Below are 17,366 nucleotides of genomic sequence, written 5' to 3' on the forward strand. Positions count from 1 at the left end.
TTTGTGCAATTTTGTCAACGCGCGGATTTTTTTAATCCGGTGGAAAATTGCGCGGCACCGGGATTCGAACCACGGTCCTTTTGCACGCAAGGCGGATGCTCTACCTCTACGCCACCGCTGCATCACAGGAAGCAATTCATCGAGCGCAGTCATTACCAAGCCAACGGGGAGAAAAACGATAGGTAAGAAGTACGAACTACGCTTTACTAACAAACTATCGAACACATCACACCATTCAAGAGCCAAAGGACCAGTCAGGGATAAAAACCGAATGACTATGAGAATAATGACCAACGAATAACACGGAAAAATATGAAGAAAGGGCGTCTAAAAAACAGCGGCTCTGTGAAAATGAAAATCTCTAATGTTACTCACCGATAAATTAATAAAGCTTCTGACCGCACCAAAAATTAACCATGTGACAGAACAGTTGAACGATAAACGGTCTAAAGAACAGCGCCTGCGTCAAAACGAAAAAAGGCGACAAAACCTGTAAGAGAAACTTGATCGTCAAAAAACAGAAACTAAATATATAAAAGGAAGACAGACGGAAAAAGCAAATGAAATCACTCTGACATGAGGCCTAAACGAAGCCTTCTAAAAAAGTGCTCCTTGTCACTAAGCACAATGGACGGCCTGCTGACGCATTTGTTTACATCTTTTTTGACGAAATAGACTTCCACAATCTTCCTCTCAAACTTGTCTTTTCCAAACTTCAAAAATTTAGTTTTTTCGAACTGAGGGCGGCAATTAGGGCAGTCTCTGCAATACTCTACAATGAAGCTCCCTTCATCGCTGCGCATATTACGGCATCTGAAGGCATCTGTTGGACATAGATCTGCTGGATTGTACATCCAACAGATGCCCTCCTTTGGAAGCACGAGCCTGGTGTCCAAAAACTGGAGCTGACCACTGTTCGGAACTTCCTTGGTAAACCTGAGACCGTGGCTGTGGTTCGACTAGACAGTCATGATTCTCTCAACGGTAGAATCTAATTCGGGCCCAGGGACATCCTCCAATATAACCAAGAAATGATCAGCATATCTGTAAATGGACACTATATGAGACTATATGAGACTAGGACACTATATCACTGACTGGTCCTTAGGCGTTTGTATGGTGTTGTGTTGGATAGTTTGCTATTGAAGCGTAGTTGGTACTTGTTATCTTTCGTTTTCCTCCCCGTTGGCTTGGTAATAACTGTGCTCGATGAATTGCTTCCGGTGGTGCTCCACCTGTAGTTCTTGTTTGCTGTTTTCATCTATTGTGCTAGAGATGATTCCTGAGTGGTCGAAGGATTGCTGTGTTTCACTTCTAATGTTTCCTGTGTGCTTCGGTTTGGTTGACCTCCATAAGGCAGGCTTGCAATTGCAGAAATAAGCTTAGTTGTGAGTGTCGTTGGTCCTGTCATTTGTGTTTCTTTTCTGTCCTGTACTTTGCGCCCTGATCTTTACATGTTCAAACATGAACCAACTAGCCCAAGCAAGAGTTATAAGGGCCGCCGCTTATCGAGGCAGGTGAGTGTGGTGTGATGGTTTCACTAACGGGCTTTTGTGCGCGACCTCTTGCGCTCGAATGCTGCCGTACTTTCTTTCAAATGAACACAGTATACTTTGTTTAAAAGAATAATTTACAAGGTCCGGAGCTGTTTGAAGCCAGAAGGACGAAGTTTATACAATTCCATGCGTTAACCACTTTGCTGAGTGAACCACCCCGCTTGCAGCTCCCTTGGACACTAGCGCCAGAGTTAGTAACGATTGCATGAGATTCTGTGGCTCTAACCTCAGCGATCAAGATGCTACCTGTTGCTGTGTCGTCCGGGCATCCGATGGTTCCGCGGAACTTGGCTCGAACGCTTCCGAAGTGCACGGAAACATCAATTTTATACTAGGTTCAGCTGACTGACCGTTTGGAATAAAGCACGAACTCCGCAAATGATCAGCATGCACGTGCCACACGATCTTCCCGACAACGACTAAATACGTACGTGGCGATTTAGCTCGTGTCGCTTTTCAGAGCAAGCATTTCATTATTTCAACTCGCACCGAGACCACCAAACACAATCACCGGCAGGAAATGATCGCGACAAACCAAGCGCTTACATGCGGACACTTTCACGGTAGAGCTCCGCTTTGTCTATCAGTTCACTCCTAACATTTGGCTGAAGCAATAAAAGCCTTGTCATCAGTTCGCGTTGCAAAAATAGTCCAGCGAGCGTTTTCCCCGTGAAAGTGTGCGGCGTCATATTATACGCAAAGAGAAAGTTCTCGATACTGTGCTGCAAAGCTCAACATTGGCGGTCTTCATCTTCTAGTAACTTCTTAAGAAGTGCTTTTATTGTTTATTTTGTAGTCTGCACAGTGTACAGTTATTTTACGAACAAAGCGTCATTTCATGCATTCAGGCAGAATATTAACTGGAACGCCAATGCATTTTTTTGCAAAGTTCGGAAATTATTCTCGCCAAACTCGTGTAATCCTCATAATTAATTACAAGTGGATCCGCCTTGCGAACTCCACGGCTAGAATTTGTAAATTATAATATCGGCCATAAGATAATGAGTTAAAAGATAATTAGTGAATTTTCGTTAATTCATCGGTTATGCATCTAAATTTGTTATGCAAGTAGTGTCCGTCGCTTCGAAAAGACCCCATCATGAACTAGAATTGTGCTATTTGCCACAGGCAACTTTAAGAATGTTTGAAAATGTTTGCTCAAACAACGTGTTTAATAGTAATCTATATATATATATATATATATATATATATATATATATATATATATATATATAAGGCCGAAAATACTGAGAAGAAAATTCAAAAAGTAGGCGTCTGCACCTGTCTCGTACGTATGGACGGCATGTAAAGTTCATTCCACATATCTTTTAAAACAATTCGACGGCTACCTAAAGGTTGGCGTGTGTGAATTGTGCGTTTGCAAGGGCGCCTAACGAGATGGTGCCATCGACTCGCGCAAGGCTCGGGTTCGCGCGTCTCGTCTAAATTGCATGTCATCGTCTGCGCTTATACTCGACTCGTGCTGAGAACTTGACTTTATCCGCGCTGGATATAATAAAGGCAGCTGCGTTAAATGCCACGAAGCTTTGTTGTTCTAACTTATTATAAAACTATGTTCCGTACTTCTAGTGTTACGTTAGGCGTCTGAGCCACGCCAATCTATTTATCGTGGTGATACCCTCACCGTTGTCAAATCGACGAATGGGCCCCACGGGGGGATTTTCGTAGAATAGAAATGACTGTATGGTTCCGGTAGGGAAATCAAAGACGTCATCAACACCACGCGACAAATCCAATTTCTTCTCATGCAGTGGAAATCATTATGAACACATAACGTGAACGTGTATATCTCAATATATCGAAAAACGTTTAACTGCCTCAGTATAATGACTGCAGCTGCAGCGTGGAAGCTGTTAGCTTTGATTTGTTCCAGCTTAAGTTGCGAAAGTATCCTCCTAACTAAAGCAAAAAAATTGGGCCGTTCGCACTAGTGGTTTGATAAGTATTGCTAGGTTTTTCGAGGTTATACATGGCTCGAGTAGGTTTATGGTAAGCGTTGCAAGGTTTTACTAAGACTCACGAGAATATACATGGCTTAACTATGCTCATACTAAGTGTCCCCAAGATTTGCTAAATTTCGCCAAGTATCTGCGAGGTCATAGAAGGCCAGGCCGGTAGGTCACACAAGCCTCAGCAAGTCGCACGCATACAAGCCACAGTGTGTGCATAATAATTCATTATGTACAGTGCTTCACTACCAGTTATCATCGTTGTTCCGGCCCTCGTCCTCAATGTCCAACCGTTGTCCTGATCGTAGTGGGTGCCACAGAGGAAGGTTTCGCGAAGCACTTGCAAGGCAGAGCTCTTCTGTTGAAAGCTCCATCCCGAGCTCACCGTGGAGAGATTCGCGTCGAATCAGAGGCGGTCACAGACGCGGCAGCTGTGCATGAACTATATGTCTAGAAATTCGCGCTGGAAGTGGCAGTTCGCAGCTCCCATGGATTTGCGGGCTTGACGTTGGAAGTTCTACTTGACGCGCCAGCCCCGGAACCCATTCCCAGGCGACGCCGAGCATTCAGTCGGCAGCGTTCCTTGTGTTGTCTCTGGCCCGAAACTCGGTTCCCTCGGCTCGGAGACGGCGTTTGTCGGCGGCGGCCTCTGCGCGATGGGCAGAATCGGCTCTCCTTCGTCCATCGAGCCCCGCTGAGCCGTGCGCCAAGTTTTTTTCTAGGTCACAGGCGTGACAGCTGCGCCCAAACTATATGCCCAGAAATTTGTACTGGAATCGGCCGTCTGCACTCCCCACGTCTCGGCGGGCTTAACGCTGAGAGTTTTCGAGCAGTCGCAGGCCGCGATAACTTTCTTGGCGACATCGAGCATTCGCATGCTGACTCTGGACTGAAACTCGGGATCCTCCACTTGGCGTCATCTCTTCTCAGCCGCAGCTTCGGCACGGTGTTCTGGATCAGCTTGGCGACGACGCATCGCTTCTCATTTGGTAGTACGGCGCTCTTCCTGGTAAGCCGCTTCTTCGGCCGTCCGGACTTTCTTCGGTCTTCCCGTGGCAGCAGCACGTACACATGGAGTAGAGAAGGCGAGAGGTGTGCCGCCGTGCCGGTCCGAGCTTTTAATTGCCAGTGACGTCACTACTTCGCCCTACGCGCGTGGGTTGCGAGGAGGTTACGTAACTCGGTGCTCTCGCAGGTTGTTTCTAGGCAACATGAGGCGACGTCAGCTGCGCTGAGTTTTCTGGTAGCGCTCCACGGCGGAACAAATGTTTTAACAGCTCTGCTGTTTAAAAACAGCTGGCAGATCTCATGCCCTGTGGGAATCGATGTTATGCGACGCTGTGTGCCCGGAGCCTACCAAGTTACCTAAGCGACCATGAGAGCACCAAGACGTAGGCGGCTGTTCCATGACCTACAGGACACGCATATGATGACATTCATGCCATGGCCTATCATTTATGTTCGTCATACACTCATACTATAGTATGTTAGTTTGCTTATAGCAAGGTAATGAAACGATCATGAGAGAACCAAGACGTAGGCGGCCAGATAGATAGATACTGCCAAAGTGGCAAATGCTCGCCAAGGAATGCTTAACATTTAAAAGAAAAAAATACCTGCGCACGTGGCGTGCTAATCGTTGGCTATTTCTTTCGGTACTGCGCACAGCCGTCGGTGTGCGATAGCACTGCGATGTACGAAGCTGTAGGGAGCACAGCACACTGTACACACAAGGTAGCGGGCTTTTCTACCATAGTATTTAAACCACCCCATTGATGACAGCCGAAGTCGGGACACACATTGCTTAGTAGAAAAGACTGCTTACACAGTGGGCACGAAGAGTCTGCAGAGCTTGCGACTAATGAACTATTGCAACGGCGTGCTGCCAATATTCTAAACGCAACGCTGCTAGAAACACGAGAAGGGAGCTGTATCTTTTAGACTGGCTCGCGAAAAAGAACACTCACTTGCGCATGCAACAGACGTTGCAGGGACCTACGGCGACAACACACACCGTGTCAGTACGCACGTCGAAGTGGCGGGCAAAGGGATCCTCAAGCGGGAAAGTTAAATCGCGACACAATGATGCACCGGCCACACCAACAAGGCCCCATTTTGAAGGTTTTCGCTCGGCCTGCACCGGGCACCAAGGCAGCAAATACTGCCGAAAAAGTGGCAAAAAAGGGCGGGCTGTTGACAGACCAGCTCACCGATGACGACGCAGGGGTCCCGGCGCGAGTCGTCCAGCTGAGGCCTGGAGGCGTCGCCGGCGTCGTCGGCCGAGCCCGCGCTGAAGGACACCTTGAATTTTGAGCAGAACGCCGGCAGCCGGCCGCTGTTGAGCTCTGTCAGCGCGTGGGCCAATATGTCCATCGCGAGTCCCTTGGCACGGCTGGGCATCCACGAGCGCAGCGCGCTGGCCAACGCAAGCGCCATCCCGACCTCTTTTGGCGCGAAGAGACATGCCGGGCCGGAGCGCACGTCGCCTGGGCAACCGAATGCTCGATGGTGTTGTCTCGTCGCTTATGCGCCGCCAGGATTCTGCACCGGCTTCGCGGGGCAGTGTTGCCGTGGTTGATACACCACAGTTTTGCACAATGAGGTGGACAGGCGATGATGATCCTCATGTGTATGTAGTGGGTCCACGGCAAGGCATAGGCCAGGAATTGGGTGGTGCCTGCAAATAAAGTTGTTGCTCTGAACTTTGTCCCTTGCTTCATTTAAATGGCTCTTGAATGATGGCCATGGTATAAGAAAAGAGCCTTGGATGGGTTGTTCGTTGATATCCCTCAGCAGTTTGACGCTGCAATAAAGACCTGAAAGATAGAAATAACATAAAAAGGTTCAGCAATCACGAGGATTGCACAAAACAGGTAGAATCGCGACAAACTTTAATTGAAAATGCAAATAACAAAGATACGAACATGATCAGAAGAATAAGATTTAGAGAAATATTTCAACTCCTTTGCCGCCCTGGCTTTTTATTTTAAGATATACGAAGTCACCCTTACAAAGATGTCTATTAACAATAACTCCTACCAACTTTCTATTTACTTTACTGACAACCTATTTACATTTGCAATCTAGTAACATTTTTTCATACGCTGTCAAAATATTTCTTTCTTACTTTTGTATAAAAGTATTTTAAATATACCATTATAATTGTTGTAATACACCGTTATTCTTGTCCAGGTAACAACAACAAATTCCCACAATTCATCCAGAATCGCAGTACCCGGCCGGTGCGAACTAACGTGTTTATATTTTAGGAATTGATCTTTTTAAAAACGGTGGTTCGAACTATAGCTGATGTGCTATTCTTTCTTTATTAAAATGGCGGATCGTGGATATACACGTCGCGGATCGTACGCATTCTGTGTTTATTGATATGCATCTACTTATCCTTTTTCACTTGGATGTAGCTCAAGGCACCTCGCTCAAGTCCCATTTTGTTCACCTGACTTGTTTGGCTACATTGAGCTGCTCCTGTTACGAACCTCACTACTTCTATGCAGCCTACAACATAATTGTTGTTTCACTGTACAACTGGATTATACCAACCGTAGGGGGATCGGCCAAGAACCCTCCTTTAATTTTCTCTACTGACTTCACTTCAATATTGAATTGAATATATCTTTATTTCCAACAGATTGGGGGAGACAGGAAAGAAAAGCTCCAAGTGCAGCTTGAAAAGCACCCTGCCCCCTATGACCACAAGACATGGGCAGCGCGGAGCTGCCGCGTGTTTTTGACAATACAAAAATACACAGTTTTGCAACAATGCAAAACTTCAATACAAAACCGTACTTCTTTCTAGCTCTACGCTCCTCACGTAACGAACGGTGTGTTTCCACTTCGTTTACTTCACTTCGTCCTCCACAGTCGACTGCTTTTCGTGCCGACTTTTCCTCAGCTGATTTCTTAAATTTTCTGTTGCCAAGTTATTGCTTCTTGTACTGCTAGTTGTCGGGAACCTATGTAGTGCTATTCTTGGGGATTGGCTATAAAGTTGACGTCCTCAGTGCCACACGCCAAGTTACACATATGCAATGGGCCAAGCTCATTCTGATGGATACATGACCTGTGCACGAACCCGGTGATCCAAGTAGTTGTGTCAAGGCGGCAGCAGCCAGCACACGAAAACCATTGCCAAAAGACGCAAGCTCCGCTTTAAAAAGCTTTTGGCTCATATGACCTCGAGTAAAGTAGTAAAGCTTCATGACTATTTCCCAGAACCACTAGTGGCCTTGAAATCCCTCCTGCCTATGGCACATGTATGTGGACATCGTTTACACCATTTTAGATCAGTCCTCACAATACAAGTTTCCTTCGGGAGAGATTTCGTTTTTCCGTTCCTATAATTAGGCAATAGAGACAGCCTGTGAGGAATAAAACACTTCTGTTAGTTCCAACCTTACTCTAAGCAACTAGCAGCTATTTCGGCAAGTCAACATTTCTTGCATTCAACATCTGAAAAACGTATGAGCGCCCTTTTGTAACACCAGGATTTATTCGCAATCGTTTGCATAAAGAACCTCGGGGGACTCGAAACCCCTCCCTTACTTCGAGACTGCGGTATAGATATCTACATATCTTTTCTTCTGTGTAAAGGCCGAAAATAATGTGAAATACACTTTATGTTCCCACTACCTTATGCAATTTATGCATATTATGCCCATTACCGTTATGCACCTTTGCATTTGTATGTAGAGTTCGTCATAATTCGCGAGGGTACTCGAACCCCCTCCCTCTATCGTGGACTGAGATATAATCGAGATTTTGATCTTCGTTCCGCATGATCAAAATCTCGATATTTTCGTGAGAACGTGTGCTCATGTGTAAGTGACCTTGCAAAGCGAAAGAAGGAGCCACGTTTATTTTCACAAAGGAACGACGACGCCAGAATGACACCGTGTGAGTGGACGCCAAAACGGGATGCAGGCAGCTCGGCTTCACTCGAGGATCTTCCTGATCTGGGCGCTGAAGAGCTCGACATTCTTAGTGATGACCTGCACCTGGTTCTCGAACGCCGCGAACGCTGTTTGCATGGCCTCCAGCACCTGGCGACCTGTTTCTTCCACCCATGCTGATACCTGTGGAGATGAGCAGGAAAAAAGCATTGCCTTGCTGCATTCTTTCGGTATGTGCACAGCGTTCGGCTCACTGGCCCAATATATTCTTGTTGGCACTTGGTTGTTGGTAGCGTGGCCGCAAAGGAGTGATACTCGCAGACAAATTTATTAAGTTCAATTGAAGTGGCCTCTGAAGCAATATAAGTTGCGAGGTAAGGCATGTTGTCTCCGTTGAATTTGGTCAATGAAGGTACAGTAGCACATATGTATACGTATGTTTACATCTTGTGTGCCCCACACATATGCTAGAGAAGACGGCGAAAGCAGGGCCTCGATTTTGTTAATTGTAACCATATACAGCCAACAGACAACGAAGCGAAGGAAAGCATCAGGGAAATTAGCTGTAGTTGAAATTGAAATGTAGAAAATAATAAAGGGAAAGGGGAAAAGTGAAAAAGAAACAACCTGTCACCGGTGGGAACCTCCGCATTACGCGTGCGTTTCATTGGCAATTGGGCTATGGCGAGGGCTACCAAACCGTCCACTAACTTGGGTATGTAGGCTTACTAGATCAAGCTCTAGAAGTGTTACATCAGCGTTACATCACAGAACTTACGAGCAGATGATATCTGACATCAGGTAAGTGCACCACCAAGCTCTGCAAAGAGGACCCCACATTATATATCAATGGATTGCTGCTCACTGTGGCATCGTCGGTAACAGCCTAGCTGACAAGGCTGCCCGGTGTGCCCACGAAGATACCAAGACGCGTCCAACAGCTTTGTCGAGGTCGGACGCTGCCAGGGAACTTCGGCTACTTGCACGCAAGAAGTCACACGATCTCTGGATTTCAAGTGCCTTCAATTGCAGATTACGCAAACTGGACCCCGCGCTACGGCTACAACTACCATCTAGCCTTTCCCGCGGCGAAACAACCTTGCTGTGCCACTTGTGGCTGGGAGGGGCGTTCACGAACGCATACTCCTGCCATATGGGAATGGCCGAGAGCCCGATGTGCGACTCCTGTGGTTGCGAGGAAACAATCGAACACCTATTGTGCACCTGCCCTTGCTACGATGTCCAACGCCTGTCTCTGCGGGCAACTTTATACCGTCTGGACACGAGACCGTTCACCGAGTCAAAGATACTCGGACCGTGGCCACACCTGTCACTGGCTCGAAAAACAATTCATGCACTAGTGCAGTACTTGAAGTGCGCCGGTTTAAGACACCGTTTATAGTGTCCTTTGTATGGTGTCCCTCCTACAGCTTCTCAGTGCTTACTTTCTCCCTTTCTTCCCCTTTCTATTCCCCTTTCCCCCACCCCGAGTGTAGGGTAGCAAACCGGATGCTGTTCTGGTTGACCTCCCTGCCTTTCCTTTCCCTGTTTTCTCTCTCTCTCTCTCTCTAGGAGTGTTAGCCAGCGCCACTGAGAGCCAATGTGGGCGGCTGGGGAGCATTCTTTTTTGCCCGATGGCGTCACGTAACACGCGGTCTTAGGCCTCATTCACACAGCCGTCAAACGTCCCATCGCGTCACCGACAAGGCACTAGTACTTTTCGTCAGGGAGAGGGTTTTCGAGCAGTTTTTCGTCAAAAACTGGTCGCCGACGACGTAGAGCGGTGCCCTACGTTTCCGTCGCCAGCGTGGTGACGAAGGCCCGCCCCTACAAGCTGGATCAATCAGAAATCAAGAAGCCGTAACTAAATACAGCCATTTTACAAAGCTGAAGGTGGCGACAGCGGTGGCTAGTGGGCAGGCTGCGCAAATGTTCTCTGTGTTTAGGTGAACATGAACTCCTTCAGTCAAAACTGTACAAAACCGTGCTGCTGTAGACGTCACGACCACCGTCGCCTATTTGTATATTGCTCCGTCGCACCAGCTGTACGTTTGTTTTTTTTTACATGAAGGTGTCATGACGGAACGTTTGACGGCGCTGTGAATGAGGCCTTAGGAGAGCGGGAATGGGGTTAGTGAACCCTCGCATCCTACCTAATGACATGCAGGCTGCCAGATTCGAAACTATCGCAATACATAAATTATAGAAGGGATACCGAGGAGCTAGATTTTGTTAATCATGACCATATGAAGTGAACAGGGAATGAAGCCAAGAAAATCACCGGGAAAATGTGCAGTAGTTGAAATTGAAATGTAGTAAAGGAAAAGGACGGAAATGAAAATTGACGAAAAGGGATAACGAGTCGCCGGTAGGAGCCGAACCCACTGCCTACGCATTACGCGTGCGTTGCACTACCCTTTTGCGATACGGCAACGGTTATCAAACGTCCACTAACTTGGATATTTATGTTTACTAGATCTAGCCAAGGAGACACAATCTCTCCAATGCAGTTTACCACATGCTTAGAAGTAGTATTGTAGTTATTAGACCGGGGGCTTACAAATGAGGATCAACGGCGAAAATCTCAACGACCTTCCGTTTGTACACGACACTCTCCTGTTCACCAACATCGGCGACGAATTGCAACAAATGATAAAATCGTCACATTAGGATCGAATATTGATATGCAGGAGACAGAGGTAATGTTCTACAGTCTAACAAGGAAGCATGAATTTATGATCGCCAGTCAGTCTATAGAGTCAGTGCAAGGGTACGTTTAGCTAGGTAAGGTACTCACAGGGGACCCAGATCACGAGGAGGAAATTTACAGAAGAATAAAAATGGGTTTTAGTGCACACATCAGACGTTACCAAATCCTGACTGGGAGCTTACCAGTGTCATTGTTAAGAAAGATGTACAATGAGTGCATTTTACCGGTGTGAACATATGGGGCCGAAACTTCGAGACCGACAAAGTAGCTTGAGAACAAGTGAAGAACCGTGCAAAGAGCGATGTAACGAAGAATGTTAGGCGTAACAGAAAGAGAGTCGTGTGGATCAGAGATCAAACGGGGATAGCCGATATTCTAGTTGACATTAAGGGGAAAAAATGGAGCTGGGCAGGTCGTGTAATCTGTTTGAAAGCTAACCAGTGGACCATTAGAGTTACAAAATGGGTACCACGGGAAGGGAAATGCAGTCAATAACGACAGAAAATTAGATGGGGTGGTGAAATGAGGAAATTGGCCGGCGCAAGACAGGAGTAATTGGAGATCGCTGGGAGAAGCCTTCGTCCTTTCGTCCTGCAGTGAACATAAAGATAGGTTGATGATGACAACAATGATACCCGAGCTCATCACCTGTTATAAGAGACATTTCGTTTCACTTTAATTCATCTACTCAAGTGAAAATTGGCGTTGGATTACGAATCACCCAAACTAAAAAGTTCGTTTTCGACTAAGAACACTCCAAAACTGTTCTAGCAGACAAGGTCAGCATTCCTTGTCAGGACACCCCAGCATGCTTTTCGGACAATAAGCTGTCGTAGCGTTGGCCATGGTTCGCCATTATGGTAAGCAGTACACACCAGATGCGCAATTATACGACAAAGAACATAGTTAGATGGCAAAGAGAGGTCATCACAACAATGCTATAGAGTATGAGTAAAAAATTCACGGTGATTCTTAGCACGAATGCCTCACTGTAAAATACTGCGCACAGGAAGCGAAACAACGTATCACATCCCCTTCATTTATGTACTACTACCTCGCAGGGCAGTTTTTCCTTTCTTGTTGCGCTTATTGATTTGTTTTTGCCGAAGCATGTGAGGACATTAGCTGCTTTAATTACATGTGACGCCTGAGAGGCAGTAATCATAAATTTCAGTTTATTATCTTCTCTCGCTTTGAAAAATGCACTAGATGGCGCGGTAATTTTTCTCCCTATTGTCAAAATACAGTGACACAAATTTGCGAGTAATCACTCAGGATGTGCCAATGAAACTTTTTTAAACCAGCTGACTCATACAGAATAATTCAAAAACTGAATACACAAATGTTTTTTCCCCTAAAATCTATTATTCTTTGGTTGACCGCGGTTGCTGCTGTATTCGCCATACGACCGGTCGACATCTCTTGCGAAGATCTCTGGGGTTTAAAATGACTCGTTTTGCGAGTGTCGTCCTAGGGTGGAACGTTAGGATTTTTCTTATGTACACAGACAGTACTTCTGATTATGTGAGAAAATTGCAACCGATATTGGTACACATTTGGTGTGCAGCCGACAATTTAAGAATTCATCTTTGTTAAGATTGACAGCTCGCCATTTAAGGCCTTGTCACGTGCTCCACGCCAATTAAACAATAGAGCTATAATTGCCAGAAACAATGTTCCAAAATTAGTGAAGCGTTCAGTTGCTGCACTTTGAGGTGCCGACTAAATGTGTTCTCCAGCAGACTTCTTAAGTATAGATTTGATGGAGTCTCGTTTCTAGGAACCTAATAATACTAGGACAATTTTGGGTAACCTCGCAGCAGTCTTCTGACAGCACTCGTCACTCGTACAGTGGTTTGACGCAAAGCGCATTTCCTTTGTCTTCGTTTACAAGAATAGACCCATGGTGCTCATGCATGCCAACCGGAACGAATGATACCGCCTATTTATTGCCCTGAAAGCCTAGGCTTTACTGCTCGACTGAGTTAAATATCGCGCTACAGGTATTTGAGAAACCAGCCTATAGTAAGTATGCCGTTGTATATACAAGCAGGTTTCTTTCTAGCAGTTGGTCCAATATTTATTTTTCCTTAAGCACTGAAGCACCCTTGAGAGTGCACCGTCTGTTTAATTCAAACTGTCTTTCCTTCGTCCGTTCTAGAGCAGACATCATGTGAAGAGTTGTGCTGGATTAAGAATGAGGGGCTTGCGAAGAAACCTCACAAATTCTTGGAATCTACCTAATGTCAAAACACGCAACGAAACCGCGCCCTCATAAAGGGATGACTACCTTCAGCAAATGGTAGCGGAAATTATTTCCCCGAGGTGTCCTCCTCAGTTCACTGTGAACTGGCCAACCACTCTGGGTCCATTCATAAGGTTTCAACTTGGGCTTCTTGATTTTCTGTTAGGAACGTCTACCACTGTGCGCAAAAAACACTGACAAATAAAGGAACACGGTTACACACTTAGAGCGAAAACTATGAGCAGTTTGTTGCCGAGAAAAGCGCAACCTTGTTTATACCTTGCCACAGGCAACACTGCGCATGGCAACTAAAAACATGCACCCTGTCCATCACAAACAGCGCAGGAGGCACCGAGCAAAGGCTCTCCAAAAACAATTCTCCACCTCTAAAGACGTGCTCTATGTTGATGCCGCCGAATATGGGAGCAGAAGTCATTCCGCAATATCAGTCATTAACTCTCACGGCCAGGTCGCTGCGGCCGCTTCCATTCCTGGCTCTTCCTCGGAGGAGGCGGAGGAAGCGACCAAAGCCCTGGCCCTCACAATTCCAAATTCATCAGTTATCGTTAGCGACTCCAAAGCAGCCATACATAACTTCGGAGCGGGTAGGGTCTCTAAGCCAGTCCTTTCTCTCCTCTTGGCCCATCCGTTCCATCAAACTGTGGCATTAATCTGGACTCCCGCGCATGCGGGCCTTGCCGGAAACGAGGCGGCTCATGCCAGTGCCTGAGGATTTACTGTCCGGGCTCAGGCATCAGATGTGTCGGACCATCACCACGGAGGAGGCGCCGGCTACAGCGCGTGGTCAACTTATTACTTACCATGACATCTGCACACACTACCGATTAGGCCTAACTTTTCCGCCACTCATGGGCAAATCCCCGCGTAGGTGTGAAGTTCTGTGGCGACAGCTGCAGACTCGCACCTTTCCGTCCCCTTACCTCCTCCACCGCATTCATCCCGCCATTTACCTTTCCCCCTCTTGTAAATTCTGTGTCTCTCCCAAAGCAAACTTAAACCAGATCATGTGGGGGTGTCCTCAGCACCCCCTTCCCCGTTTCCTCAAGCAATTAATATCTAGTGAGGAGCAGTGGGAGGCTGCCTTGCGCAGATCCAGGCCCGATCTTCAGGAGGCCATCCTGGAGTGGGCTGAGAGGATAAAGCAGGCCTACTTCAAGTAGTTCCTACCCCACCCTCTATTCCATTGCCCCCTTCCCTTTAAAGAGGGATAAATAAAATTTTTCATCATCATCAACGCGCACGTGTTGTGCCATTCACATACGCGATTTCATTTCTGATAAGGTGATAGAGGCCATGTCAACGCATTTTCCTTTTGTAATCTAGTGGGCCTCAAAAATAAGGTATGTCGTTTCATTATTAGACGTTGCAATGATCGTGCAATTCTCAAACTTTGGTAGGCAACCGCAATGATCAAACGAACGGCAATCACCTATGGTTATTTGAGTTGTCAGCAAGCTCACCAAGCAGGGCATTCATACAACGGCCCGTTGTTCCGGCGTGAGAACGGAGACATGTTAGAGGTATTTGATATATTAGGCCTGCATTGCTTTTCCGATATTTGGTTTACTGTTTCTTGACACGTTTTTTTCTTTTCTGTCAGGGTTAGTCATTTTGCGTGCTTTTGCAAGATTATTCGGCATGACGAACACGACCCTAACGTTATCTTTTTGGGTGACTTTTCTGTTGTGCCAACTTTATTGATGTTGGGGATGACAGTGCATTTTCTTTTATGTTTCTCTATTTCTTGGGAGGTGGGACGCATGGTGGAGCCAGATGCCCTGACATTCCCAAGGAGCTTCTCCCATTCGGACACTACCCGCTGCCTTGGGTATCCTGGTTCTAAAAGACGTGACGTTTGCTGGCATAAAATCTGGCTCATTAGGTGTGGGCACCATTTTTCCGGAGTCGGGCATTTTTCCAAGATCGGCGATTGCCGTTTTGATTAGTTTCGAATGGGCTGATTTGAACGGGAGGAAGGGTTTGTTTGCTCGGGGCTCATACACTGTTAAAATGTTCACACCCTAATGGATGTAATGCGGTGTATTTATCTTTTCACCCTTGTAAACACCCTTGAAACACCCTTTTTAAGGGAAAAGGGTGTTCGACAAGAAAACACCCTTCAAACACCCCAGTCTTTCTAATTTACACCCTAATTATAATGCAGTAAGGGAACAAGCTTACAGTATATGATAAATGAACATTGCCAGTTAACGCGTTGATATTGGCTATACATGAAACATGTGCTACCTGCGCTTGAATCAGGTAGCTGGAATGATTAGATCGGGGCATCTAGGCAGCAGCGTACAGACTCCGAACAGCGGTAAAAAATGAAGTTTCCCATGAATGTTGATATCGAATGGATGACACTAACGCGCAGACTTTGCATAGCCAGATATTTGCAAAAGGCTTCATATGATCAATGGCAAAATATTTACAATGCTATCACTGAATACTTAAAGGTGTGCAACTAGTTAGACTGGAAATGGTTACGAGGGCTAACGGTAAATAGCTCACCAACTTACGGTTTGTACATGACATTGGCATACTCAGCAACGCTGCAGATTATTTGCAACAAACGCTTGAGGACCTTGCCGAAGAAAGTGTAAGAGTCTGATTGAAAGTTAGTATGCAGAAGAGAAAAGTAATGTTCCGCAGCCTGGCGAGAGAATGAATGTCATTGTCGGCAGTCAGCCTCTAGAACCTGCGCAGAAATATGGTTATTGAGGTTAATTACTCACCGGGGCCTTTGATCAAGGAAATTAACAAAAATAAAAATTAGCTGGAGAGCCTACGGCAGGCATTACTAAATCTTGACAAGGGAGCTTACTGCTTATCATTGCTTTCTACCGTTACTAAGGTATGGGGCCGAAACTTGGAAGTTACGAAAGAAGCTTGCGAATTCGTTGAGGACCGCGCAGCGATGATGGAATGAAAAATATTAGGCATGACGATAGTAGACTGGAAGACAGCGATGTGGATTAGAGAGCGAGCGGGGATAGCTGATATTCTGGTTGACATAAAGATGAAGAAGTCGTGCTGGGCAGACATTGCAATGCGTAAAGAGAGAACTGCTGGTCTATTGGAGTTGCAGAATGAATGCTAAGGTAAGGGAAGCACAGTCGAGGACGGCTGAGAATAATATGGACGTGATGGAATTAGGAAACTTGAAGACACCTGGAACCAGTTAGCACAAGACAAGGGTATTGGAGATCGCTGGAGAAACTTTCGTCCTGCGATGGACATCAAAATAAGCTGATGATGATGATGATGTGGCGACATCCATGCCAGCTTCGCGGCTTGTCATTCATGTTATGCCATGCATGCGTGTCATGCATGTTCTGATAGCTCGATTTGCGTCGATTGCGGGGGGAGAGAGGGGCGAGTAGCGGCGTAGAAAAGTGAGGCACGCCGGGCACTTCTAACGCTCACTAACAGTAAATTCTTTGCTGCTAAGGCAACGGCCCCGCTTCTTCCCCCTCCACGGTCAATTGGGACCCCCCATCACACGAAAAATTTTCTGGCTACGCCACTGTGGGAAGGGGGGGTGTAAGATTGCTCTAGACTCCTCCCCCTAAATTGTCAACGGAAACGGGGGAGGGGAGGCCAGCTGCCGCCGGGCCGCATACCTTAGGCAGCCATATACCGGCTGCATTTCCTTTTGGTCGTGAATGCTGCTCTAATCTCATTACACAATAGGATTCATGGCGGTTCGAGGCCAATGCGACAATAAAAAAAACACATACAGCCATCAGCAAGTCTTAGCTTGAGCAGATCTTTGGGAGCTGGGCAAGACTCTCATAAAAAGAAAAGCTTGGCACCAGTGGCGTAGCCAGAAATTTCTTTCGGGGGGGGGGGGGGGGGCTCACATTGCAGCTCGGCCTCCTCCTAAGAGGAAAAATTAGGTCGGATGCTCCTATCTAAATACACGTAGAAGGAAAATTCGTTTTTCTCGGC

The 17,366-nt window shown here is 46.4% G+C and overlaps 2 protein-coding genes across 5 annotated transcripts in view; both read right to left on the reverse strand.

The window, feature by feature from the left end:
* Positions 1-5,984, reverse strand: part of LOC135921112 (uncharacterized) — a 424,568-nt gene extending 418,584 nt beyond the window's left edge. Inside the window, exon 1 of one of the 3 annotated variants that reach the window (XM_065455430.2) lies at positions 5,737-5,984. In XM_065455430.2, the coding sequence (XP_065311502.2) occupies positions 5,737-5,962 (226 nt within the window). In that variant the 5' untranslated portion in view covers positions 5,963-5,984. Of the gene's footprint in view, positions 1-5,728 lie in introns of all 3 variants that reach the window. The other 2 variants (XM_065455434.2, XM_065455433.2) reach the window with 2 other exon arrangements.
* A 2,399-nt stretch (positions 5,985-8,383) lies between these two features.
* The window catches only part of LOC135921113 (uncharacterized), a 203,144-nt gene continuing 194,161 nt past the window's right edge, over positions 8,384-17,366 (reverse strand). For both annotated transcript variants that reach the window (XM_065455436.1, XM_065455435.1), the window contains exon 9: positions 8,384-8,619. In XM_065455436.1, the coding sequence (XP_065311508.1) occupies positions 8,479-8,619 (141 nt within the window). In that variant the 3' untranslated portion in view covers positions 8,384-8,478. The remainder of the gene's footprint in view (positions 8,620-17,366) is intronic.

Source organism: Dermacentor albipictus, chromosome 2, assembly GCF_038994185.2.
Source record: "Dermacentor albipictus isolate Rhodes 1998 colony chromosome 2, USDA_Dalb.pri_finalv2, whole genome shotgun sequence".
Lineage (NCBI taxonomy): Eukaryota > Metazoa > Arthropoda > Arachnida > Ixodida > Ixodidae > Dermacentor > Dermacentor albipictus.